We start from the raw sequence: 26,706 nt of genomic DNA on the forward strand, positions 1-26,706 counted from the left end.
TTCTCATCTGTGAGCGAGGGATGTGAGATCTATTCCCAGACATGGAGCTACCTCTGAAACATCCCCTGAACATGTTGAGGGTATCAAGTTTTAATGTTTTGAGAAATTTGTGAAAGCACCTCTGAAAAGGAGCACATATGATGGTCCCTTGTACATAAGGAAGTACTTGGTAATTATTGAGTGGAAAGATGGGTGGATGGATGCATGGATGGATTGTTGAGAAAGAGTATGATGTGGAGATTATTTTCCTTTCAAAAGAAAAGCTTGTGCCTTTTTTTTTTTTTTAAAGAAGGTTCAACTTTTTTTTTTGGCTGCGTTGGGTCTTCGTTTCTGTGCGAGGGCTTCCTCCAGTTGCGGTGAGTGGAGGCCACTCTTCATCGCGGTGCGCGGGCCTCTCCCGTTGCGGAGCACAGGCTCCAGACACGCATGCTCAGTAGTTGTGGCTCACGGGCCTAGTTGCTCCGCGGCATGTGGGATCTTCCCAGACCAGGGCTCGAACCTGTGTCCCCTACATTGGCAGGTGGATTCTTAACCACTGCACCACCAGGGAAGCCCTGCTTGTGCCTTTTCAATCCAAGCTCATAGTGGCTTTTCCAGAGAGGGAAAAAAAATGGATAGTGAGGTCACAGCTTGCAAGAGTAAAAACTATCTAAGAATACCTGAATATACAAAGGGCAGTGTCATTCTTTTTTATTTTTTTTTTGATTAATTAATTAATTTAGGCTACATTGGGTCTTCGTTGCTACGAGCGGGCTTTCTCTAGTTGCAGTGGGCAGGGGCGGTGCACAGCCTTCTCATTGCGGTGGCTTCTCTCGTTGCAGAGCATGGGCTCTAGGCATGCAGACTTCAGTAGTTGCGGCACGCAGGCTTAGTGGCCCAGTGGCATGTGGGATCTTCCCGGACCAGGGCTCGAACCCGTGTCCCCTGCATTGGCAGGCAGATTCTTAACCACTGCGCCCAGGAAGTCCCCGACAGTATAATTCTGACTTCTTTGCAGGCATAGGAAAATTATTTTCTCTCCAGAGCCAGGAATATGTAATTGTCTGAGGCTGGCTGGCTGGCTGGCTGGCTGACTGGCTGACTGACCTCGTACAACTCGTATAACCCCTCAACTCCTCAGCTTTCTTTATCTGTCAAAGGAGGATGATAATTTCCACCTCTAAATGATGCTGTGGACATCAAATGAGAAAACATAGGTAAAAGCAGCTAGTAGTTGGCACAAAGTGTTGGCTCACATTACAGTTTCAGCTTCCTTTTCCTCTCCCTTTCACGGTTTGGTGATTGTGCTTGCGGAGCTATATGCATGCTAAGTTGTTTACTAGACTCACGCAAACTGTTTATGAAGCCTTGGCTTTCAAGTGGAAGGATGGGAATTAAGTGTCCTATCCTATCATTCCCATTTAGAATAAGTTGACACTGCCATCAGTCCAATTAGCTTTTGGGGATGTCAGAAATGAGAATGGTGTGATGTGATAAGTTTGCTCTCTGCATTCATATAAACTTCGTGTCCTTCTCTGGGCTTGCCTTTCTCTCCAAGGAAAGGCAGAGCAGGGCTAACAACGGCAAACTTGGATGTCCTGCTCTCTTTTTGGAGAGTAGCCTGGAAATAAAGATTGTGAACTGCCTCTACTGAGGGAGATTATTGCTGCAGGAGAAACTTACTTTATTTTTAAGTTGTTCTTTTGGATACCTTCTTAGGATGAGATATTGAGGAATGCTGAAGAGAATTGTAGATACCATTATCTGTGAGGATAGAATTTAAAGAAGACACCTGCATTTCCATAACGTTCCCGTACCTGAACAAAGAGCTGATTTCTGAAAAGTATCTTGTTACATTGAGTTTTTAATTTTCTCCCTGATATCCAAAGAATATTCTGAAAAGCAAAGGTGGTGGTGGTGTGTTGTTGTTGCTGCTGCTGGGGTTTTTATTTGTTTGTTTGTTTTTTCCTAAAAACTTGCTAGTTGAATTTCAATCCTGCCACAAAGAAAGCATTAGGGATTTTTTTCTTAAAACCCAGTTGAATTGTTGTGATCAAATTCATTATATTCATCTTCCTCCTAGCCTGCAGAGCTCCTTGTTAAAGAAGTCTAGTTGTAGGGAAAAGACAGTAAAGCTGTAGCTGTAACTTACCCCACAATGCTCATTTCCAGAAGGCTGCGATCATTTGTAGCTGAAGGGAGTGATCAGTTATAGGGGTTACTTAAGCCTGCTCTGCCCGCTTCACTGTCTTCATGTCACTGCCTCTTATGTGCAGCCGTGGTGCTGGAAGACCCCCGATTTCATGCAAACTGATTAAGAATGTCCTGTCTGCCCCTTTGCCTCTCAGGTACGAGAAAGGAAACCAGAAAGGAGCCACACGCTCGGACTGCCTCTTCTGCCTCCCTCCTTGTGCACGTCCTGCCTTTGTCTGCACTGGTGTCTCTTTGCACATCTGCCTTTTCTTCCTATAGAAATCTCTGTCTCTCATCCTCTGGGCATGTGTCCAGGTCACTTTGAGTGCATGCCTCTTCCTGTGTGAGTGCTGGTCTCTTTCTCTTTGTGTCTGTATCTTGCGTCTAGATCCCTCTTTCTCTGTCTGTGTGCCTCCCTGAGTCTCCATGTGTGAGAGTCTTTGTGTGTGTCTGAAACCCTGTGGAGACTCCACAAGCCCTGACCATCTAGCTTGTCGTATGCATGTACCTGTGTAAAGTGGGAATGTAGGCAGTGTATGCGAGCTTTTAGGCTGTAAACATTTGACCCCTACCTTTTTGAGTCTTCATCCTTTATGTTAAACATTAGGGTGAAGAATAAGAAGGGAGGTGGTTGTGCAGAGGTTGTAGGGGGAAAAAAAAATCTGTGTGTGCAAGTGCCGATCCCGTTGACCCCTTTGAAAATTGAAATAATGATAATGCGTGTCTCCTGACTGCATCAAAGTATCAGCACATCAAAAGCCAGGAGGCATGAAATGCAAATGATAAAGTGAAAGCAGATGGATTGTGCATGATCGCCTGATGCCCAATGAATTTTAAAAGGTGCCGGTTTGCAAGGGCGGGTGGGGGGACTGAAATAAACACGTTATCCCTGCAATTCTTTTTTGTTCTTGACGCTCACTCCTGACAATATTTGTTCACACTTGAGTGAACACCCACTTCATCTTTCTCTCTCTCTCTCTGTCTCTCCCTTCTTCCTCTCTCTTCCTCTCTCTCTCTCTCTCTCTCCTCTCTAACTCCACCCCCCAGCCCCCACCCACCTCTTACACGTCTCAGGTCATGTCTCACTGCAGCTCTGGTGGAAATAATAAGATATAAACCACGAGGTTGTTATTTGCATAGAAATAGCATGGAGCCCCAGGCAGCAAGGGAGAAGGACACAGGGATCATTTGTCTAAAATTTTAATGAAAACTTTTGCTGAGGCAGAGATTTTTTTTAAACTTTCTTTCTCCCTGCTTTTCTCCTCCCCTCCTCACCCCATCTCTGCTTTGACTGAACATAGTTGGATGTGAAGAGAAAGGTTTGTCACTCCACATATCACACTCCCGTGATGCAGCCACATGTAAATTGTTTGTTCCTTTAATAGATACGAAGCTGGAGAGACACGTATTCCCAACTTAATACACTGCATGTACGCATCAAGCTTTTATAGCTGCTCTCCATCTCAGTGCTCACGTGATGTTGCCTGTCGTTAGCCGACCTGGTTTTAATTGGTTTAGACCTTCTAACCTCTTGCTTCCAAAGACTCTTACTTTTTAAAGGATTTCTTTTTGTAGCCAACAATGGTCACCTGCATATAAAATATAACCATCCTGGCAGTTTCCTGTTTTTCTCTTTCAGTGATTTCACTGTTCACCTACACATCTTATTTACGGGGCCCCATCCTTTGCCACTCTGTCTTTTGTTCCAAAACCAGAAAGTGCTCCGCATATGCGTCTTTTGATCCCTTGTCCTTGTGATCTCAGTATTTGTGTATGCTCTTTCCTTGAATGTCTTGCCCTCCGTTGCCTGCAGTTATTTGTAAAATACTCAAAATATTACAAAGGTGAGGAGAAATACAGGATCCAGGTTTCCTTAAGTGTTGCAGAAGCAGAGTTGACATTTGAACTCAAGGTAATGAGATGGTGATTAGAGGCAGCCTGCATGACTTTATTTGAAACTTAAAATCAAGAACATCTATCTGGTTCCTTGCTACCTTCTGGGTGGGCTGGCGGCACCAGGGCCATTTTACAGATGGAAAGACAAAAATAGCAAGAGGTAAAGTAACCTAGTTCCACTGACAAAGACTATAACTAGCAGCAGAACATGAACTGCCACATCCCCGAGTTTCATTTAAGATGCGCTCAGTCCCCTGGGCTTAGTGTCCACAAGGCCTGAGAAGAGAAAGTAGTCCGGTCATTTTATTTTTTGTCCAAACATCATGAGAGTGATGACATTAGGAAGAGAAGCTTCTAAGGGCCTGCTCTTTCATGTCACTCCAGGTAGTGGATCATAGGTTCCGAGCTCTACAAACTGTAGGCTGTTGGTGGGCAGATCCCTCAAAATGCCTCACTGAGTGGTAAGGGCGGACTTGATGGACATGACAGACTACCTGCTCAAAGTGAGTCATGCTGGCCTGGCAAAGGCAGCAATCTGTGTGTTTGGGGAACTGGAAAGATAGACCCTTAAGGGACTGTGACAATTTGTAGAGTCATAAACTCCTAAGTCAAGGTGCCACTGGATGTTTGCAGTGACTTTCGGACCCACTTCCTCTCCCCTCCACTCCCCTTCTCTGTTTCTGTGTAATATGTGTACTGTAACATCAGGTGGTGGGTAGGCTGGGAGGACCTAGTATGATAAGGGAAGTAGACTAGAGCCTGCCAGTTCTCAGTCCACTGCCCCAGGCTTGGTGAAAGCTCTCTCTGTATACCAAGAAATCAGAATTGCAGTTTTTGACTTGTCCTCTGGACAGTTACTGTCTATGGAGGTAAGGTATGTGCCCATGGCCTGATAGATAGATTATAGATTCATTCAAGAGGTGATATATGATTTTCTTGTGATAAGCATTTTAAAGCTTCTGGTTTAAGGCAAAAAAAATAAAAAATCCAATAATCTCATTCCCCTTAGCGAGAGCTGGCCCCTATTTCCACTGAATCTGCCAGGAAAAAAACAATTATGTGATGAGTGTGGCTAGGGCTCTATGTTAGGCCTGTAGGGGGCTAATTCTGCTAATCTTGCTTTTGAGACTTGGTATCAGTCCTTCTCTGGACCTTAGTCTCCAAATACATATTTTTATGTGTCTGTATAATGTGAAATGTGACTCTATTGGGTACAGTATCAGAGTTCCTCCCAGGAGCTTGTAGCACCAGGGGACTGCATTATGCATCCTCCCTCCTCACCCATGACTCTGTGACACTCGCTCAACATGAGAGTCAGTCAGTCCCGGAGGCTCGAGAAAGCAAGGGGGCAGTTCGTTAGCTCTTTTGTGAGGCAGCATTGTAACTGTCACATAACTGAAAGAGGTGGAATAGTTAAGACTGGCCAATGTTTGAGTACAGGCTCTGCCACCTGTGAGTTTTGTGGCCTTGGGCAGTGCATTTAACCCTTCCAGGTCACAATTGTGTTAATTGTAAAACGGGGATCATAATAGTACCTATCTACCAGGCTCTTGTGCGGATTATATGAGTTAATACTGGTAAATCACTGGCACTGTTGTGGTCTTCCCTGTGATGCGGTTAGAGGTCTTTCTCATTGCAACTCATTATCCAGGCCCTGGAAGGGAAATACAAACACAACATTTTCTCTATTTTCTGACCCTTTGAAGGCAAAAATTCCTTTAAGAAAATGTTAGATGTCAGTCCTCACTGTGGCGTACATTCATGTATTGACTTCCCCTATAGATGTTATCTAAAGACAATCACACACTTTGGAAAGCCATTAATGTGAGAGGCCCCATGTTCAGTCCTGATAGGGTAGTATATGTGTCAGTCATCTGTCTGCAAGAGTCCCCAAGGACTTGTTGATACAATAGCCCATAATCACTCTAAGGATCAATCCAGCAATTTGCATTTTTAAAAGTCCCTAACTACCTGTTTTCACAATAGACAGGCCCTGTGCTCTGAAGCTCCAGATGGGATCCCTCTCCTTTCTAAAGAGGGCATTTGAGCTTCCTGAGTAAGCCTCGCGTTAGCATTATGAACAAGTTCTCAGAAAGGGTTTCAGTGGGCACATCCCCTTAGTTTTCAAGCCCTTCCCCCTGCACACACACAATCTGGGCACACCTGACTCTGTCTGGGGGGTTGTTTTATTTGTCTTTCGTTTGATGTTCCTTGGGTTTGGTAGGAAACTGTACCAGGTATCTTGGACTCCATTAGTGAGTCAAGGTAATATACCAGAAGTCTGATCCTGGGCTCTCTGGTAGAATTGCTGTTCAGAGCTCCATTGCCTCTGACTCTCTAAGACAGCCCATGTGGGCATGGTGGCTTAGAGACTCAGGATGGGAGACCCCCACAAGCATCAAGTCAAAGCTGAGAGTCTCTGCCTGGGCATTAAATAGAGACTCAGGAATTATCATGTTTGACAAACTATTGTAAATGTGCTCAAACTTTTTGAAGTTTCAAAGCCTTTAGATTATTAAAAAAAAAAAAAAGCAAATGAAAAACTTTTAATTATTCCTCTCCTTTCCATTTACTAGGTAAAACAACATTGGGCTCTAATCTCTTTGGGGCTCAATTTCCTCTTTGTAAAATACGTTTCTCACCTTAAGGTGAAGGCCAGAGGTTCTCTTAATCTTAAATTGTCTTTAATTTCTAGTATTCTGTTATGCTATGAAGATGTATCTTGATTTGGGAACCATGTTAGGATAGATGAGGGGGAAGGAGTTGGGGGGGATCAAAAAGGTGACTCCATGTGAGAGAATTTTATGTTAGTGAGATTACATATCAGTGATGTGTAAAATTATTACATATTAGCAAGATTAGGAATAGGAGTTGTAAAGCATAACAATTCAAAATTTTTTTGTTTCTTATCCATATTATGGAAGAATAAATGCCCCGTGGTGGGTGGAAGGGGTGATATCATTCATGATGACACCAAGGGGCCACAGAATTATAATTGTTGGGAGTGGTAGGATCCTCAAAAGTCCAACCACCCAACTGTTGTTTGAATTTCCTCTGTGACTCCATTACCAAATAGTCATTCAGTTATGCTTGAAAAACTCAACTGAAGGGGAGCTCAGTACTTTTTCATCCAATCCCCTTCATCTGTATAAAGTTCTTCCTTATATTTGGCTAAAGTCTGTTTCTCTGTAAGACAAACTAATACCTCTTAAAAAGTAGTTCAAAATTAACAAAGCAACTCCCAGTTTGATGGTCTGGCTTATGTAGAACTTAACAGAACCAAACTCTTTCCCATGTATTTTTGCTTTCAGAGTCTGGTCTTGTCTCAAGAACAAATGTAGTGAAGATGAAAATGCTCTTCAAAGATAGAAAAGAAATTGGACTCATAAATAACATTCTTGTCAGCTGAAAATATGAAATACTTAGTAATTACTGGAGAAACAGCTAAAACTCACCACTATGAAGTAGTACTCTATGGAACCTTAGGAGACTGCCACATGGCATCACACAAGGCTTTTAGACCTGCCCATCACCTGCCGTATCGAAAGTCAGGATCCTAATACATGATTGAAAGATAGGTCTTTCTGAGTGCTGCATATTTAAGTAGTGGTTAAAACTCATGGTTTGGTGGTACTTATTTCAGGAATCAATAAAAATGCTGTAGACTGAGGTAATCTTAAGCTCTATGGGCACACAAACCAAATGTAAAATGCTAGAGCTTATTACCCTCTCAGCTCAGGGAGCAGTCTCTGGCTCACTTCATACGTGTGGACCTCCATAACATCTCTACCCTCCCTCTAGAGGGTCCATTCCAGCCTCACGGACTGGGATGCTTCCCGAGTATTGGAATCAAGAGATGCCTCCACTTCACAGGTTCTGTGGTGTGTAGGGTCTCTGCACGTTCTGCCTCTAATAAAACCTTGTCCCTGAACTCAAGCTAAGTGCCCCCTGAGGACTGCCAGCACAGTGCCCTAAGCAGAGCAGCTTGGCGTTTTTATCTTCCAGTCAGATGTTATGCCTTCTTATGCTGGATTTTCTTCACCTTTCTTTCTACACATGTTCATAGCTCTGTCTTTGCAAATTAGTGTTCAGTTGAAGCTTTGCTATTCCATCTTTCCCTCTCCTCTCCCCTTAACCTTTCTATCTCCCCCAACCCCAGCCTGAAACCCAAGTAAATTAGCTTTTCACCCCTGCCCCCCAGTTTAAAAAAAATCCCATACTCCTCCAACAGTGTCTGTTCTTGGATTTGCAGTCAGCAGCCATCTCCAATAACCATCCAGCTGTCAGCTTTGCAGCTCCCCACTACCTCCCACCTCCCCCATCACTCACCAGAGGAAAAAGAGAGCCAAAGCCAGAGCTTGAAATATATCATGCAATAGTGTACCATGAATTTGTTGTGAATCACAGCGGTGAAGCAGGTTTATTTATTTCTGAGACCTTAAATCAATACAAAGTAGGTCTCTTAGTTCTGAAGCTGGGATGGAATGTGAAAAAATGAGCCCATTGTACTCTTAAAACTTTGGGGAAAGGAGATGACAGCTATATAATTCCATTTACCAGGCACTAGGGGCTTTAATGTGAAGGTGAGAGGGAGCTCTTTGTGCATTTAGAGCACCATATCTTCTAAATAAAAGATCTGTAGACTTGATAGTGGAGCATAGCTCTGAGTTTAATAATCTCCAAGCATTAGACCGAGCCAATATGTTTCCAAGTCAGAGAGGTCCCCCACACACGCTCATAAATTAAAAGTACAAGAACTGCACACGTTGGTAGATTAGAAATGCAAGGACTTCAGTCTTCCAGGGGGAAGACAGACCTGGTCCCTGGCTGTGCACAGACTGCTGTGTGAATATGATAAAGATGCAGGAAACAAGACTGTTTAGAAACCTGACTCCTGGCTGTTCATCATTCTCAGGAATGTCCCCTGTGCATGGATCCAAATCTGGCTATGTCCCCTCTCATTCAGAGTGGCCATCTTCACACAGTCTAATCAGCTGATGTACACAGTCAGGGGTGTTGAATTATGAAAGGAGAAGCTTTAAGAGCTGTTTAGATTGAGCTATAGATTATCATGCCCAGGCTTCAAGTTTTTCTGGTTGATTCTTCACTGGTTCCTAGTTTTTTAAATGTCTCAGAGTCTGGAATTTAAGCCCTTTAAAATAGTTTGCACATAAGAGAAATTGAGAAATCGGTGTTTATTAAGGAAAAGAACTCACCCAATTTTTTTTGTTGTTGTTGTACATGGGCCTCTCACTGTTGTGGCCTCTCCCGTCGCAGAGCACAGGCTCCGGATGCGCAGGCTCAGCTGCTATGGCTCACGGGCCCAGCCGCTCCGTGGCATGTGGGATCTTCCCGGACCGGGGTACGAACCCGTGTCCCCTGCATCGGCAGGCGGACTCTCAACCACTGCGCCACCAGGGAAGCCCCTCACCCAAATTTACCCAACAGCATAAGATGCAAATATGAGAAGTCAAGACCATTGGAACATATAATCAAGTTTTGGGTATCTTCATTTTCTATCTAACCCTCTGATAAAATGTCTTCTCAACAGCTAAAGCAGGTTTATGCAGTTCAGTAGAGCAACCCTAGTATAATATGACTTTATAGTACATAGAGTTACTAGCTTAATTCTAGCCCAGGTAAAGAATTTTGAAAGGAAAACCCAGTGTCTACACTGGGGAAAACTAAAAGGAGAGGAAAATTGAACCACTCCTTTTGCTTAAAGAATCTGCTACACATTATAACACTAATAGGAAAGACTTCATTTGCTTATAGTAGTTCAGCTTGCTGAAAATACAAACCAGAGCTGAGTTTTGATAGAGCAGTGAGAATTATGGCAGTTCACCTGCATTTATTGTGTGCCTGTTGTGTGTAAAGCTCTGTTCTTATGCTATGGGTGTACAAAGATGATTCCTGCTCTCATGGAGCTTAAATTTAGGCTAAAAGACAATAACAAGCTTTTCATGTGTTCTAAGGGGAAAACATTAAATTGCTTCCCATCAGATGTAAATGAGAAAACACAAACAAAAAGGCTGCAAAGATGAAAGAAAGGTCAGTGTTACTCCCCAAGAAGCGAGATCCCAGCAGGCACCAAACTCTGTGCTTCGCCACTGGTGGGCACAGGCAGACAGTCACACAGCCATCTGCCTTCCACCAACCTCACATCCAATATCCTACTCAGAAAAACCACTGGAGGTGACTGGAAAAAATATGTGTGTGTGTGTGTGTGTGTGTGTATATGTGTATACACACACACACACACACACACACATATATAGTTCTCACAACTCAATAATAGGAAAACAACCCAGTAACTTTTTAAATGGGTAAAAAATTTGAACAGGCATTTCACCAAAGTCATAAGGATGGTAAATAAGCACACAAAAAGATATTAGTCATTAGGGAAATGCAAATTAAAACCACAGTTAGACACCACTAAACTAAAATTAAAAAATCTAAGCAGACAATACTAAGTTGTTGGTAAGGATGCAAAACAACTAGAACTCTCATGTGTATTGGTGGGAATGCAAAATGGTACAGCCACTTTGAAAAAGTTGAGATTTTAAAAAAAAAAAATAGAGTCAGTTATCCACTTACCATATAACCTAGCAATCCTACTCCTAGGTATTTACTCAACAGAAATGAAAATGTATATTCATACAGAAACCTGTACGTGAATGTCTCTAGCAGCTTTATTCATAGTTGCCGAAAACTGGAGACCACCCAAATGTCTGCTAACGGGCAAAGAGATGGACAAGGTGTGTTATTTCCATAAAATGGAATAGTACTGTGCAGTAAAAAAGGAAGTACTGCCACCTGTGTCCGCATGAATAAATCTCAGATGCATTATGCTGACTGAAAGAAGCTAGACTCATAACGTTCTAGAAAAGGCAATATGGTTGAGACACAAGGATCAGTGGTTGTCAGAGATGGGAGAAGGGAATTGATTACAAAGGGAATGAGAATACTTTGGGGGCTGATGAAAACTTTGGGGGTGATTGTGGTGGTGGTTATATGCCTATGTGATGGCAAATTTCATGTACACCTAAAAATGGACAATTTTACTATATGTGAATTATACCTCAATAGACCACACTTTAAAATTTTTTCTATTTTCGGAAGTAATTTATTGTCAGTATGCTCAAGTCTGTAGCTAAATGAGCAGTTGATGGATCCCTGAGATGAGTGATTTCGTTTGACATCAGTTTTGACTCCAGAAACTTATGCCTGTTCTCATACATTTAACAAGTAAACTGTCATGTGGCTCTTCTCTACCCCAGTTACATTAAAAATGCGTCTCTGTTCCTCACCAGTCCGTCTTCAAATCCTTACCATCCTTCTGCCGTCTAACTCATTCCTCTGTTCTCCCTACATCTCAGTAAACAGAGATCTTCCCAGTGTCACTTCTGGCCTGTATCACCTCAGTTTCTTTTTGGCTAAATATCTTTTCTACCACTGGTAGCTCCGTCCCTTTACTCCAGCTTATCCATCAGCAAACCTGATCACTTTATAATTTTGCTGCTAATTGAGAGATTTTTGGTCTTGCGTTGGACAGTGTTGAATCCAGCCGTGGCTCACACCAGAGCCTTTCCCGTTCTGTGCCAGCAGTGTGTTACTGTGCCCTTCTCGGTCCCCAACCCTAGCCTTCCAGCTGCCAACCAGCTCTGGAGGGTTTGCCAGTGACAATAGGGGCAACAAAGTGGGGAGAGGAACTTGTAAACCCTGAGTCTTTGTATTCAGAGACTGTGTTTTGGAACCCCCAAGTATTCTTGGTCTCATAGGCACTGGTCCTGTCTCCCTAGAGATTTGGTTCCATTCACCCTTGGATATATTCCTGGAGAAACATTTACACAGTAATATGTGCTGCACCACTTAAAATTGTTAATTGGAGATTGAATTACTTGTCAACTTTTAAAAATGTAGTCCTGTCAGGTCAAGGAGGAGGGTGTTAGCAGCATGAGTAGATGAGCTATTGCATATTTTCTTCCCCTTCCTCTTTTTTCTCCCCCCTCCCTTTTCCTCTCTCATCCTTTCTCCTTTCTTTTGTTCCCATTTTAATACTTCTTCCGTGTTCCCACTTATTCTTTCTCATCTCTCTCTTTCTGCCTTAGCCAAACCTTTACTGATAACCTGACAGGTCCCCAGAGTGACTTTAATATCTAGAATCATGGATGAAGTCCAGTGATGACAGTTGCTCAGGAAATTTACAAAACCCCTCCTCAAATCCTCTTGAGAATAGAAATATCGTAATGAGATGGAGTATTGCAGCAAGGACTCAGCTTGTGTAGCCTAATTCTTAGATGCAGGAGGACTTTTGTACTCCCTCCTTCTTTAACTGACCCATCAGGAATGTTTAAAGGGGGAAAGGTTGGATAAAGGGAGGAAAGCAGCAGAATTCATTTTTTTTTTTTTTTTTTATAAATTTATTTATTCATTTATTTATTTTTGGCTGTGTTGGGTCTTCGTTTCTGTGCGAGGGCTTTCTCTAGTTGTGGCAAGCGGGGGCCACTCTTCATCGCGGTGCGCGGGCCTCTCACTGTCGCGGCCTCTCTTGCTGCGGAGCACAGGCTCCAGACGCGCAGAGCTCAGTATTTGTAGCTCACGGGCCCAGCTGCTCCGTGGCACGTGGGATCTTCCCACACCAGGGCTTGAACCCGTGTCCCCTGCATTGGCAGGCAGACTCTCAACCACTGCGCCACCAGGGAAGCCCCAGAATTCATTTTTTATTCCATCGATATGCATCATTATTTTTCACATCTTCAGCACATGATCGCAAATATTTGCTTATAAGTCGGAAGGTGTCCAACATAATGTATATATCAGGACAAAAGCAATTTTTTAAAAACAATTGAGCTAAGTTACATCTATGAAACTTGGAAATCTCAGTGCCTGTGTGCTGACAGATATCCTGACAAGTAAATACTACATTCATTCAGTATTACACAGTGATTTCATTTGCACAAAACCTCACAGTGCTCTGCCACTTCAGTCAAATGTCTGGAGCACTGGGGAAGGGAAGAACGTGTTTATCTTGATCTCCAAAAAGGGATTTAAGGGCAAGAGCAGGCGGTCTATTAGACTGTTTTCATTGCCTGTCAGCTGTGGTAAACCTGAGCTGTCTGCAGTGTCTCTAGATAAGGGGCAACAGCAGCAGCGGCTAAGGCCTCTGCATGTATGTATGTATAGCTGCATTCATTTGTACTTCCTATGTATCTCAGAATTTCTAAAGGCTATGTAGCATCTTTCGTGGAGCCTTTAACGTTTGTGTTCTGCTAATCACTGGCTGTATGCAGCGCTCTTAATTCCCAGGTCTGCCAGCTGTAAGTGCTGGATGAGGCTGAAGTTTATATGGAGAGTGAATGGAGATCCTCTTTCAGGCTCAGCCCTGCGGCGTGGGCACTCTTCAGCAGGGGACCTGAGATGGTGCCTGTTCCTAGTATTGCATGGCACTGCCTCTCCACTTAGACCTGGGGGCAGCAAAGTGGGGCCTCATCAGAGTCACCTCTGTTTGAGTGGTTCCTTTGTTTAAGTGGTTATTGATGCTTGTTGGGCAGATAAACTAAAAGTTTGTATCATGCAGTATAAAATGTGAGAGGAATAATTTCGGAACTGGAACATGGCAAGCAACTTGACTTATACAAGAATGCATGTGTCCAAGTGGGAAAAAAATTGGTGAATGAATCTTGCCCACTTCATGAAAATGTTATATTAATGAGGGTTGTTTACCCCAGGTTTTTCTGTAGAAGATTGGTAGGGCAGTAGATTGAAGAATAAAACAGTGGGTTCTTTACTTTGCCTTCCTCAATGCTCATCAGGGTTAGTGTAACTGTTCCAGCGCAATCATTTCAGAGTTAGGCAGAATGGATTTTGTCCTCGCCCAGATTCTGCTTTTGCAGTTGGAGCTTTTGTTGTGAAGTATTCTAAAATCATTAAAACCACTTGAGTCAGCAATGACCCCTATAAATCAGGAGCTATTGTGTGTGCCTTCATTCTACTGGTGCATGCTCCAAACATACGGTCATTGAAGATGAACTGGAGGCTCCTGCTTTCTCTTCGCCGATTGTTAAGTAGCTATGATTGTTGGCATTTGTTTGTGGTTAGTGAAGCAGGTTTCATTTTTGTGTGTCCTTCCCCTCTTCACCCCCTACCTCATGTGATAAGGCTGATCAGAGAGAGCTCTTCGGATACTCTGTTAGTCTGTCCTATAATTTTTATCTTTAATTCCCAAATTAAACGAATCCTCTTACATGACAAACATTTCTTTAGCCCAGGGTAATGTTCTTCGTTGTGGTAAGCCCTGGTTTTCTTTCTGAACCCAGAGGAGAAGAAATGTATAAATACTGCCGCCTTTTCAGAACAATGCCAACACGTCAGAGCCTGAGTTTCCACTTGTAAAGGGAAGACATGCCAAGTTATTAAACTCTTGCTCCTTCCAGGTCTGTCTCCTATTAGTCTGTAAGAATATGGGGTAGAATGGGGAGATGAGGGGGCCTCCAGGAGTAGCCCAGTTCTAGAGGCTCTCTTCCTCTTTGAAATGAAGGGGCAAAGACATCCGAGGAAGGTGTATTTGAACAGCTAAGCATCTCTTGGTCTGGTTCAGTCCCTTTTTCTGAAATTGGTCCTCGATGGGTTCATTACTGATTTTGGAGAGGTGTGAGGTTCTAAGTGGTTGGACGTTATCAAGTACTAGAGACAGTGTTTCATGGGAAAGAAAATAGCGTTTCTGAGCAGAAAATAGCCCCAACTCTGTCTTCTAGGCAGTAAGGAGTTCTGGGCTCCTGTCATAGATTGTGGGTATCAGATATTCAGGGTCAGCACTGTGTCTCCTTTTTATTTTGTTTCCCCCTTTCCAGTTTTATTTTAATAATTAAAAATACTGCTGATCACACTGAATGACTTCTGGCAGAGAGGCCGTCTGTCCCAGAAGGACCAGTTGTGGGCCATCAGGTTTATGACATCCATAAAACCGGAGCCAGATCAGAGCGCGGCCTCCCTGAGTGACAGGGTTTCTGCCTCCACCAGGGTCCCCCGTCATCTGACTGCTTTGGACATTTGTTTGGGGTTGGTTTTTCATTCTGTTTTGTTTCCTGGTGCATGTGTGAGTGTGCGTGTGCACACATTTGAAGACAGAAATGAAACAGGTATGTAATGCCCTCTGCCTGTTAGAAAGACTAAAGCCATAAAAATAACAAACGGCGAGTATTTGCTAGAATGTCAAAGTTATGAGTTTATTTTGTAATGATGTGCTCCTGCCTTCATGAGGTAAACTGGCCGTGGCGGAGGTGTTATTAGTAATATGGACTCAGTGGAGCAGAAAGCCGAGTGACCGAGAGATCAGTGTATCAGTCAGGGAGAGGGCAAATGGAAAGAGACAGCAGGAGAATGAGAAAAGAGCCACAGCGCCTGGGCTGAGATGAAAGACAGACCGAGAGGCGGATGGGAGCCCAGTGGTCAGATACAGCCTCCCTGGATCTGGGGGCTCCTTCAAAGGAGCTGCTGCTGTGCTGCTCAGCTCAGGGCTGCCTGCAAAGGCTTGTTCTCTGTGCTCCTTAGCGAGGAAAGCAGTAATCCGAGAGCCATTTTGCTTCCCATATTCCTTTCAGAAGAGTCTCTTCCATCCTTCCCAGCTGAAGTTAAATGGGACCAAGGCCAGCTGGGTCACATGGAGGTCATTGCTTTGGCCACCACCTTCCTCAGCCTTTGGCGGGTCTTGATGTTGGGGCTGACCCAGCATGCAGGGGAACCAGCTCCTAACAGGAAGGGGCAGGATGGGAGTATACAGGTAGAATTTGCTGGTCTTTCATTTATTCGCTTCTCCCCAGAGACTGGAAATGAATAAAAGTAAGGAAGAAATTTTGTGTTATGGTTATTTTCTAAAGAAGGAAAGGGAAAAGAAGAGGTAAAATACAGTAAGCGCTCTACAGCCGTTAAGAGCTCTCCAGGGCTACCATAGATGACTGGCAATTACTACACACTCAGAAGTTTGCAATAGTCAGTGATCAGGCTGCCCAGCGTCCATCTGCTGGGTCAGAAAACCTCCCTCCCTGAAAGAAATTATTAACCAATCTTCAAGGGGAAAAAAAAACCCCTACAATTTCCAAGTCGAAGAATATTTTTTCTTCCTTTTTTTTCTTTTTTAAAGGAAACTTTATGGTTTCCAATTGCAGATGCCCTTCAACCTCACAAGGGTTAAACTCCTCTAGGGATGGATACACCAGGGAACTGAGGCCCTGAATTCCCTGGAACCTTGGGAGGGAAGGACGCAGGAGAGGCAGGTTTGGGTATAAATCACTACCCTGCACCCAGCACACAAAGAGGACTGTCGGCTCAAGGGTTCATTCATGTATGTGTCGTGAGTTGCTTCAGGATTTTGCTTTAAAAATCCAATGTAAAGGGGAAAATTAACCCTTAAAAAATGAGGCATCCAAACCTCACAGTGTTTCTATTTAACTGAGACTCATCACTTGAGGTTGTCAAAAGACAGGCACATTCCCTCTACTGTGCCTACAGGCAGCAGCTCGGCCAGGCCTGCAGGCGATGACGTAGCCTGTGTCTCAGGGTCCCAGCTTTACCCACTGCCATGATTTCAGCTCAGAGTCAAGTATGCCATGCACATCTGTGGCAGCTAGTAGAGAGAGAGAGAGAGGCTTGCTGGTGTTTAAATTGCAACAGAATATGTGATTGTTTAAAAGCCTTTTGTGTTTTCCAAGTTTTCTTTTTAGGACAAAGGTCCAGATAGTCCCTCGGCACAACCCACGGAGGCTGGACTCTGTCTTGTGGAGAAAAGAATCCATTTTCGTGGGAATTACGAAATAGACTTTGCCTTTCTCTCTGTCTGGACGGATGTCTTTTCCCTTGTTTATTTCTCTAGGTCCTCGGAAGGGAAGTATACACGTCCAATAACCAGCTCGGGGGCATCCAGATCATGCACAACAATGGGGTGACCCACAGCACTGTCTGTGATGACTTTGAAGGGGTGTTCACTGTCCTGCACTGGCTGTCCTACATGCCGAAGGTAAGCCCTCCCCCCTTCCTTCCAGCACCGAGGAAGCCCCTAGCACCCAGCCTTTTCACCAGAGTTCACTGCCTCTGCGTGTGCGACTGTTTTATAGTAGAGGGATTTTTTTACGATATGTTCTCTGGAAGCCGTTGATTTCTTTTTTTTTCTTAAAGCCATCTTTTGCCTTCTACCTTTAAAATGCCTTTGGATTTCATTGGTTAGGCCCCTTTCTGATGATTTCCAGCCACAGAAGCCTTCGTGTCCTATCTGGGCTCAGATCCCAGCTTATTAAGGCTTCTTCCTCATTGTGGGTCTTCCCCTTTGTAATCGGTATCCACCCCTCTGGGGAGCTTCCCGGAGAGCCTGGGCATGCTGAAATCAGGAGTCAGAATGCCCCACTTTCTGTCGGGCGCCTACATGAGACGTGAGGGCTGTACATGTTCCTCAGGGCTTGGCTCGCGATGAGTGTTCTTCTAGCTGATGACTGGGACTAACGGGTGTGACTCCATATGTGGTCCCTGCTGTCTTTGTCCATAATGACTGTTGCTGAGTTGGAGTTGTTCACTGACCGCTGTGCCCTTTCCCCCCCAATCTCCTTTCAGAGTGTACACAGTTCAGTTCCTCTCCTGAATTCCAAGGATCCTATAGATAGAGTCATCGAGTTTATTCCCACAAAGACTCCATATGACCCTCGCTGGATGCTGGCAGGCCGTCCCCACCCAAGTATGTACACATTTGAGGGTCTGTGGCACCCTGGCCCTCAAACTTCCAGTCTTCCTTTCAATCACTAACCAATTCCTGCACAATAGTATATGACAAAGAAAACAAAGCCACTGAAGTACCTGGAAATGAGGGAAATCTGAAAAACAGCTCTCTGAAGAAAAAAGTGGAAAATCCTTCAAGAACAAATGAAAAATGAATGAAATCAGCCACTGAGTCATAAGCACTGGAGTCATTAATACATTTCTTTTCTGTTATTAGAGCACTTATTATTTAATGGGCTCAAAGACTTTAAAACAGTTAAATATAAGCCATAAAGTCATAGAATTACAGGACCAGAATCTTTGACCATCTGGTCTCTATAAACAGAGATTGATCAGATAAGTTTTGGAAAAGGTCTTTGAGACCCTTCACTATAGAGTGTGACTGCACTCTTCCCAGCAAGCTGTTGCTGGGTACCCACCCTGCATGCGCCCTTCTTCTCATATGATTTTGGTAATAGTATTGATCTGTGCCTTATTTATTAATGTAAGGTTGCTTTGTAAGATTATTTATTCATGAAGAGACTGTGCAGAACTTTTAATGTGATAACTGTATCGAGTAAGAACAAGCCCTCCCTCCATGTTTATCTAATATATCCCTCTGTCTTGGGCCTGATTTTACCAAACTTAAAAAACAAAAAGAGGGGAAAAAAGAGGTAACTCCACGTAAGGCGAATGTACATTCTTGTTTGTCTGTCCATTTGGCGATTTTAACAAACCTTATTTAGTGGGAAGTTCTTCTGTGAAGCCCCAAACCCCCCGCTACATTTTGAATCTATTTTTTTTAGGCTTTTTGAGAAAATGTTTGTTCTTTTTTCCATGTTTGTTGCAACTATTTCCTCCCAAAAAGGCTATATCTAAAAGAAGAGTGGAATGCAGAAGATAATTCCTTAAACTTAAGAGTCATTGTGATTTTGTTGAAAGAGAAAGAAGTCTTCATAAGGAAGACTTAATAAACCTTTGTGGGCACCCACTAAGCCAGGTGGGCCTGTAAAGCACTTCCATATACACTATCTTATTTGGACTTACCTACCTCTCAGAGATAAGAAGAGATGACCATTTTACAGGCTCAGAGAAGTTAAGTGATTTGGGCAAGGTCTCACAGCTAATACATAGGAGTTGGGCTTAATCTGAAGCCTAACTATAGATAGTGTAAAAAAATCACCAGAGGAGGGCTGACTTTAATTTAAAATGTTACCTGTTGTCTTCAATTCCTTTTCTTGTTAATCTTAATAAAACTAAATACTTTTTCTTACATCACCAGAAAAATCACCATAGTAATCTTTTTCCCTACCTCTCATTTTTATACCAAGATTTATAATAAGAACTATGAACCTAAGATACCTATCAGCCTTAAAATACAGGACTTTTCTGGCAGAATTCAGAACAAGACTTAGTGAGTGTTCTCCTGGGAATTACGGGATGCCATGTTAGCTGGCTTCTAAGTTCTACATCTGAATTGAACATGACCTGCTCTTCTTTGAGGAGGCCCAGTAAAGCCCACCTGCAATGGCCATAGCCCACTAATGACTCCCCTCTGTCAATCAACATATAAGACAGGAGGGGTTTTAAAGAAAAACAATTTCCATTTTGAAATGAATTCTGTGGTTCCAAATCATTACTACTGAAGTAAGAACCATCAAATGATCCAAGCATATAAAGTTAAAATTTCAGTATCCTGATGCACTTAGAAGTTTGGTTTAGAACCTTTATCAAAATTTGAGCCCTCTTTCATGGGGTGAACAGGTGTGTGTGTGTGTGTGTGTGTGTGTGTGTGTGTGTGTAGATGGGCATTATCCTGGCTATTATTAATGAGATCCACAGAATAAAATGAATTTGTGATAAACTAAGTTTTCTGGGTTTTGGATAATATTTTTTCATCGACTCCCTAGTAATTCATCCTGCTGTCTCTTGTGCAGCTAACACTTGCTCCCAAATCGAGTGACTTCAGATTTTAATTTAGTGGAAGCGTTAAAGAAAGCAGATGATTCCCTGTGATAAGTTAAAGCAGATATCTTCTAGGTGAAAAGTTAAAGTCATTTATTAGAGGAGATAGTGCCGTGATATTCTTCAAACTGATGCCCAACACGAGGCCAGAATCTAAACGATCGGCTTTGGGCTCATGATAGAGAGATAATTTTGAAATGGATGATCACATTTTACACGGGGGCCATAGAGGCAAGGAATGTAGAACACAGTAATTACAAGTTGAGTCTTGATAAAACACTCTCCATCCTGTTTAAGTCAGCAGAGGTTAGCTTGCTCGGATCTCCACTTTTAATTGGTTTTGGGCTTGAGTTTTTAGCGGGCGGAGGGCCATGTTCAAATTAGAAGACTTGCTGAGAAACTATGAGCCGAGAGGGCAGCCAGGAAACAGTTATTTGCAGAAGCTTTTATGGGGCCTTGGTCAAACATGGATACCTGTGGAACAGAAGTTATCTTGAACTAAGATGTTGAAAGTTTATGTGTCTTGCCAGTGAAGGAAATTCTATGCACAGAGGAGGTTAATGACATTAAGTGTTATCATCTGAACCATTACATTTTTGATACCTATCAAGAGTATACAGGCATGGCCCTTTCTTGTAGTAAGATTATACTTTGTGAGCAGTAAATAAAGCGGATGTATCTTGTTGCTTTTCTAGCAGAGAAGCTGAGTCCCTTTTCTTTTCCTCAAATTTGGGTCCTCATGTGATCATTAATACTTATCATTTGGCTGTCTTCAGCTTTCCATTAAAAGAAAATCATTGGAATCAAACAAAATTGTAAGCTAAGTTTTAAAATAGAAATACACTTCTTGAAAACATCTTTAATGACTTGGCTGCCTTTTGACAAATGTTTGTGGTGTTTTGAAAGAAACCAGGTTATTTATTTAAAAGACACAAACTCTCTCTGCTAGCTGAACCCCATCGTTTAACAATAAATGATGCTTTTGCTGATAAATGATTCTTTTTATTCAGACTAGCAAATGAAATAGGAGATGAGGTCTGAAGGCAGATGAGCATTCAGGGGCCTAATGTTTCCATCTATTATAATAGGTTTAAAAACAAATAACCCCCAAATCCAACCTCTAATTTGCCAATTCCAGTGTATTTTGAATGAATTGACCATTTAAATTTTCTGTTTTCTTTCTTTCCCTTCTGTAGCCCAGAAAGGTCAGTGGTTGAGTGGATTTTTTGACTATGGCTCTTTCTCAGAGATCATGCAGCCCTGGGCACAGACTGTGGCAGTTGGCAGAGCCAGGTAAGAGCTCTTTTGTTTTGGAAGCACTTTTTCCTCCCAACTAAAAACAAGAAAAGAAAGGGCTGTATAGGTTTTTACCAATAACGTTCTCTTTGTCTAAACTTTCTCAGCCTACTGGATTATAGTCATGCCCAAGGCAGCATAACTGGAGCACTGGTTCCCAGTGGTCATTTAGCGTGTCACTCTAATGATGCGTTTAATCTGAAGTCTGGTTTTGGCAACACTTCCTTTTCATAATACCGAAAGAAAAGCTCTCTGGGGCTGTACAGCCCAACCACAATAGCCATAGCTCACCAGTGACCCCCACTCTATCCCCCAAAGACCATTTTCTTTCAGGAGTAGATGGCCAGTGAATCAGACTTGTCTACTTCTCTCTGTAACCCACCCAGAAGATCTGTGTAACCAGAAGAAGTTCCTTCATGGCATTGAGATTATTCAAGTAACAAATGCACTGTACTGGCTTATCATCAGATTTGAATTGAAAAAAAAAAAAAAATTTTTACCTGAAACAGGAGTGGGTCAAATAAGCTGGAATAGGTTGCAGGCATACCTGTAGTTTTCAAGGGGGAAATTGAAGTTTCTATTAAACTTTAATACCCACTCTAAGAAGTGCTTCACTCAACAGCGAGCTCTGCACGAAATAATCTGCCAGGCTTGCCGTAACGAGCACCTGCCGAGGCTGATCTTAATCTGGCTCTGCACCTCGGAGACTCGCCGCCCTGGGGACCCACATCTGGAGCTCACCTTCCTCTCGGGGGCAATCAGGTTTCCTTATCCTGGTGAAAAGTGGCACCTGCCCAAGATTCTCAAACATGTCACACTGGGTTGAGATTTAGGTTCCAGCCTCGAAAATAATTCTAGGCTTTGTGGTGCTCTCCGTCTAGCAGGTCAGCACGCCTTGTGCTGCCAGTGACCAGGAGCCATCAGATGGCAAATCCCACCAGGTGGGATCTTTCACTGGGGCTCTGAGTAGGACTCAGCCTGGAGTCTGCCTGGACCGAGACTCCCAGGGACCAGCTCCCATCTTCTCCGGCCTCCCAGGCTTCTGCCGCACCGCAGGCTTCCGAGTCCCAGTGAGGGTTATTCTTTGTGCCTGGCAGAACTCCCACTGGGGAGAGAGCCCCCCAACTCAGGACCTACTGGTTTGTTAGAGTCTTCACAGGACACTACAAGCAACTTTTTTGAGACTGTGTCTCTTATCCATTCTGCTTCAGTTTTCCCGTCCTTAAAAAACATGACCGAGAAAGCCAGACCTCTGTTAAGGTCTTTAAGATCCTCCCATGGGAAACAGGAGAATAATGCTTTACACTTACGATTGGAAGAACAGGGACTGTTCTGTGAGCAAGTTCAGTCAAGCTTGGCTTTGGTTAGCTCTGCCATTGTTTATTGCGGCCCTCACTCTGACTTCTTTCTTTCCATCTGATGAGTTCTGGGCTTCTTACTCCAAACACATACACATGGTCACAAGTATATAAAACACAAATGGAGCTAGCTTCTTTCAAAGGCAATGGCATTTCGAGAAATAAATATAAATGTATTCTTCTGGGATTGTTACTGTAAGTGCTGCCAAAACTCATCTTTGGTACGTATGTTTGGAATATGTGTGCTATTGGCTGTAAATTGTCTTTTATTATTCCATGGCACCTTGTCCAGGGACACACTATAAAACAAGATGTAGCATCTTCATGTGCTAGCCTGATAAAATTTATATGTAGTATAATAGAAAACAGAAGTTGTTCTGAGCTGTTTTCAAGTTCAATAAATAACTGTAATACTCGGATAAAGATGTTCTTTATTAGGTCACATGGGCCCTAATATATAAGTTATAAGTTACCGATTTAGGGTGGCTTTTGCAATTACAAGTTTCCAGTTGGATTGTTAATCATTGTGAACAGAAATATTTCTAAACCCTCCAGTGTACCTTCTGCTCGTTGTCTGATTGTCTAGAGAGCTTTTGATTCTGATTCAGTGCAGGCAAGTGACAAGGGGGTGGGTGGTCCTCACTCAGGCCCCTGTCAGGCCTCTTGTGATGACAAGGATCTGTTTCCAGTAGCCAATGTAACAACCAAAGACCATCCTTCATGGAAAAGTTTGTTATGGAGATGCTGTGGGGAATGAGAGACTATAACCCGTTCCAGCCCCAACCCCAAGGAATGCGGCTGAGAAGGTAAAGATTGAATCACATTTTCCAGAGTGAGGACTCACCCTGTACCTTGCAGGCTCACTCACACTCACTTTCTCGTTCTCCTCCTGATTTTTACTAGGAAATCTTTATGAGGACCAAGTGTGGGAGGGTATCATGGAGTACAGATGCAGAGGCTTTGAGCTCCTGAACAGTTTTTTAAATTAACAAAGCTTGGAGATTAAATTTATCCTTCCAGTATAGATCACCTATTCAACCAAGATGACTTCTGAAGGTTAACCCTGTCCCACTGCTCTTTTCCAACGGAAGAGAAAGTTAAGGGCTTGTTCAACCACCTCCCTACACTTGGCACACGTTTTTCATCATCCCCGTAGCACACCTGCACACTCCCCATCCACACGCCCAATGGTAAGACCTACTGTACCCTCAGATCTTACCAGGGACCACGTCATCAACACTCCATAGAAAACTACAGGTCTGTTCCAGCAGTGATGTTTCAGGTTCCTACTGCCTTTCAGACTGTTTCCCTTCATCTTCACCAAAGACACGCTGTAGGGTGAACTGAGAAGTTTCACTTGGCAACCACAGTGATGGTGTGTGTGTGTTCATTTGTGTGTGTGTGTACAAGATCTCACACACGTACTAGGCTGTTGAGTCTAAATGCAGAGGCTCCCCTGGTACCACCCTTGGTTTGAATTTATCCTGTGGTGGAGAATAGGAGTGATCCTGAGGGCAGAATCAGTTACCAGTTATGATTTACCAATCATATTTGGTAAATATGCAGTTTCCTCCATATTTACCAAATTTGCCATTTTTACCAAATCTGTAGAGTAACATTTTACCCCCAGAAAAGTCAGATTTCCCCCGACCCTATATTTGTTTCCACATCCCCTTCCATCAATGTTTTGATGTAGGATTGGAAAATAAATGACTAGCTGTAACATAGACATACATTGGGTTCTTACGAGGCTCATTTTTTATCAGGCTAGGAGGAATACCCGTGGGAGTAGTTGCCGTGGAAACCCGAACCGTGGAACTAAGTATCCCAGCTGATCCTGCAAACCTGGATTCTGAAGCCAAGGTAGGTCACCTCAAGTACCCCGAGCGCCCATGCTTGGAGCTGTGTTTCCGCCTCTGCGGAGCCGTGGATATATTGGGAGCATTGCAAACCACCAATTTTAGAGGAAAGGGCAGCCAGCAGCCTTTAATGATTTCAGACCATCACGAGCTCACTTTTAAGATGACTCGAAATGGACTGCAAGCTAAATTCTGCCTGAAAAATTAAATGGGCCTTTACAGTGGTCTTGTTGTTGCTAGAAAACAGTCTTCTTTTGTTGGGTATGTGGTCTTCTAGAAAGGCAGCTGAGATGATGCTGAGGGCCCACTGGTCCTGGTTGTCCAAGCAATCGTGGAAGAGCTCCTACTGGAATTAATAAGGAAGTCAGCCCCGACACCAAATGTGAAAGCCACAGCCCATCCTTTTTTTTTTCTTTTTTTCTTTTTGGCTGTGTTGGGTCTTCGTTGCTGCATGCGGGCTTTTCTCTAGTTGCAGGGTGCGGGCTTCTCCTTGTGGTGGCTTCTCTTGTTGCGGAGCACGGACTCCAGGCGCATGGGCTTCAGTAGTTGTGGCATGCTGGCTCCAGTAGCTATGGCTCATGGGCTCTAGAGCATAGGCTCAGTAGTTGTGGCGCACGGGCTTGGTTGCTCTGCGGCATGTGGGATCCTCCCAGACCAGGGCTCGAACCTGTGTCCCCTGCACTGGCAGGCGGATTCTTAACCACTGTGCCACCAGGGAAGTCCCATCCTTTTCAAAAGGGTGGATTAAGTCTTCACAGCCTGACAAAGGGTCGGGGAGATGAGAGGAGCTTATGCAGCAGGGCTACCTCAAGCGCCGCTGACAAAGCACAGTACAGGGAAGCTGTACCAGGCACAGAGGTGAGAGCACGTGGAGACTGACCAGGGGGCTTGCTTGGAGCTGTGTGGTCAAGTCACTTAAAGTTGCCCTGGGAAGCCTAGAAGGAGGATGCCTCAGGCTGCATCCTTCCTTTGGAAGCAGTAAGGTTTCCCCCTTTGGACTAAGGAGGGGTTGGTGGTGGAATCAAGACTTAGGAAGAGGAGTATTTAACAAAGTCAAAGAGCCGGGATCCTTTCTTCTTTTTTATTTCAAGGATGATCTTCTTGATGAACAACAACTTTGGTTTGGTTTGATTTTGAGTTTTTAACAGTAAAACTTTATTCTCCCGGGAGAGATTCCCCTTCAAACTGTGTTGTTAATTGTGTCTTCTTCTTTGCCTTTTCCTAATAGATAATCCAGCAGGCTGGCCAGGTTTGGTTCCCAGATTCTGCGTTTAAGACCTATCAGGCTATCAAGGACTTCAACCGTGAAGGGCTGCCTCTGATGGTCTTTGCCAACTGGAGAGGCTTCTCTGGTGGGATGAAAGGTAATTGGCCTGGCCCTGGGCTGGAGGGGCATCACTGATTCCCTTGAACACTGCAGCGGGGGGAGGAAGGGTTTATACTGGGTTTATATGAGTGCCCTGATAGCACATCAGCCTAGGTTTTTGGGCGATTATGCTCCCTCTGAGATATCTTCTGAGTTGTAACTTGAATGGGAAAATTCGATTTTTACAATTCCATACAAAATTTTAGAGCTATCTAGGCGTTATGTAGGTGGACTGCTGATTTAGCTTTCACAGGTTAGTGATGGACTGTTCTGATGGTCCTGGGGAAATACAATTGTCCTAGTCTCTGTCCCTCTTTTCTGGGCATACTCTTTGTTGGTGTTCGTCTTTAATGCTCTGTGATGAGCAAGAGAGATACTGAAATTAGCTGTCACCAGAAGAAAACGAACGAATTCTATACCGGAGGCTTTCCCTTTGTGGCAGTTTGTGATATGTTTTATTATTATCCAACAACAGCCCTGGGCCTGTGGCTCCAGCATATTAGACCATTATTATAAAGGCTCTGCTCAGTGCCAGAACTGCCAGTCACTGGGAATCCTCCGTGTGAACGGCTCAGGGAAACACCCACTACCTCTCAAGAGTTGTGAAGCTTTCTCTCCAATGGCCAGAGATTCGTGGCCAGGCGGAGGCCAGAGACCACATGCCGTGAGGGGATGAGTATGCTGATAAGTGTCAACTTTATTCCTCAGGGAAAACCCTAGAATGGATTAGGGGAATAGATGGGAGGGAGGAGTTGATACTGCTGGAGTGAAAAGAGTGATCAGAGGTAGGACATGTAAAATGTGAAAGGATGAACTCTCAGTAAGGCACCCAGAAGTAGCTTGGGGCAGGAGCATCTCTAGCTTTGAGGGAGGAAAAGCCTGGGGAAGTTACCCTTTTATAGGTTATCAGCTGTGCCGTGGAGAGAGGTTAGAGCCTTATGCCAGCAACTTTTCCTTACCTGGCTAAGAAAACCCCTGCCTGTATGGCCAGCCTCCCTGCCCAAATGTAGATGAGTAGGGCGATTTTTTTTGTTTTTTGTTTTAGTTGAAA

The 26,706-nt window shown here is 43.6% G+C and overlaps 1 protein-coding gene across 1 annotated transcript in view; it reads left to right on the plus strand.

The window, feature by feature from the left end:
• ACACA (acetyl-CoA carboxylase alpha) overlaps positions 1 to 26,706 on the plus strand; it is a 237,910-nt gene that overhangs the window by 180,885 nt on the left and 30,319 nt on the right. Inside the window, exons 46-50 of the mRNA XM_065897277.1 lie at positions 16,940 to 17,083; positions 17,671 to 17,791; positions 20,973 to 21,069; positions 24,197 to 24,293; positions 25,518 to 25,653. Coding sequence (XP_065753349.1) covers positions 16,940 to 17,083; positions 17,671 to 17,791; positions 20,973 to 21,069; positions 24,197 to 24,293; positions 25,518 to 25,653 — 595 coding nt within the window. The remainder of the gene's footprint in view (positions 1 to 16,939; positions 17,084 to 17,670; positions 17,792 to 20,972; positions 21,070 to 24,196; positions 24,294 to 25,517; positions 25,654 to 26,706) is intronic.

Source organism: Phocoena phocoena, chromosome 19, assembly GCF_963924675.1.
Source record: "Phocoena phocoena chromosome 19, mPhoPho1.1, whole genome shotgun sequence".
In the NCBI taxonomy this organism is placed as follows: Eukaryota; Metazoa; Chordata; class Mammalia; order Artiodactyla; family Phocoenidae; genus Phocoena; species Phocoena phocoena.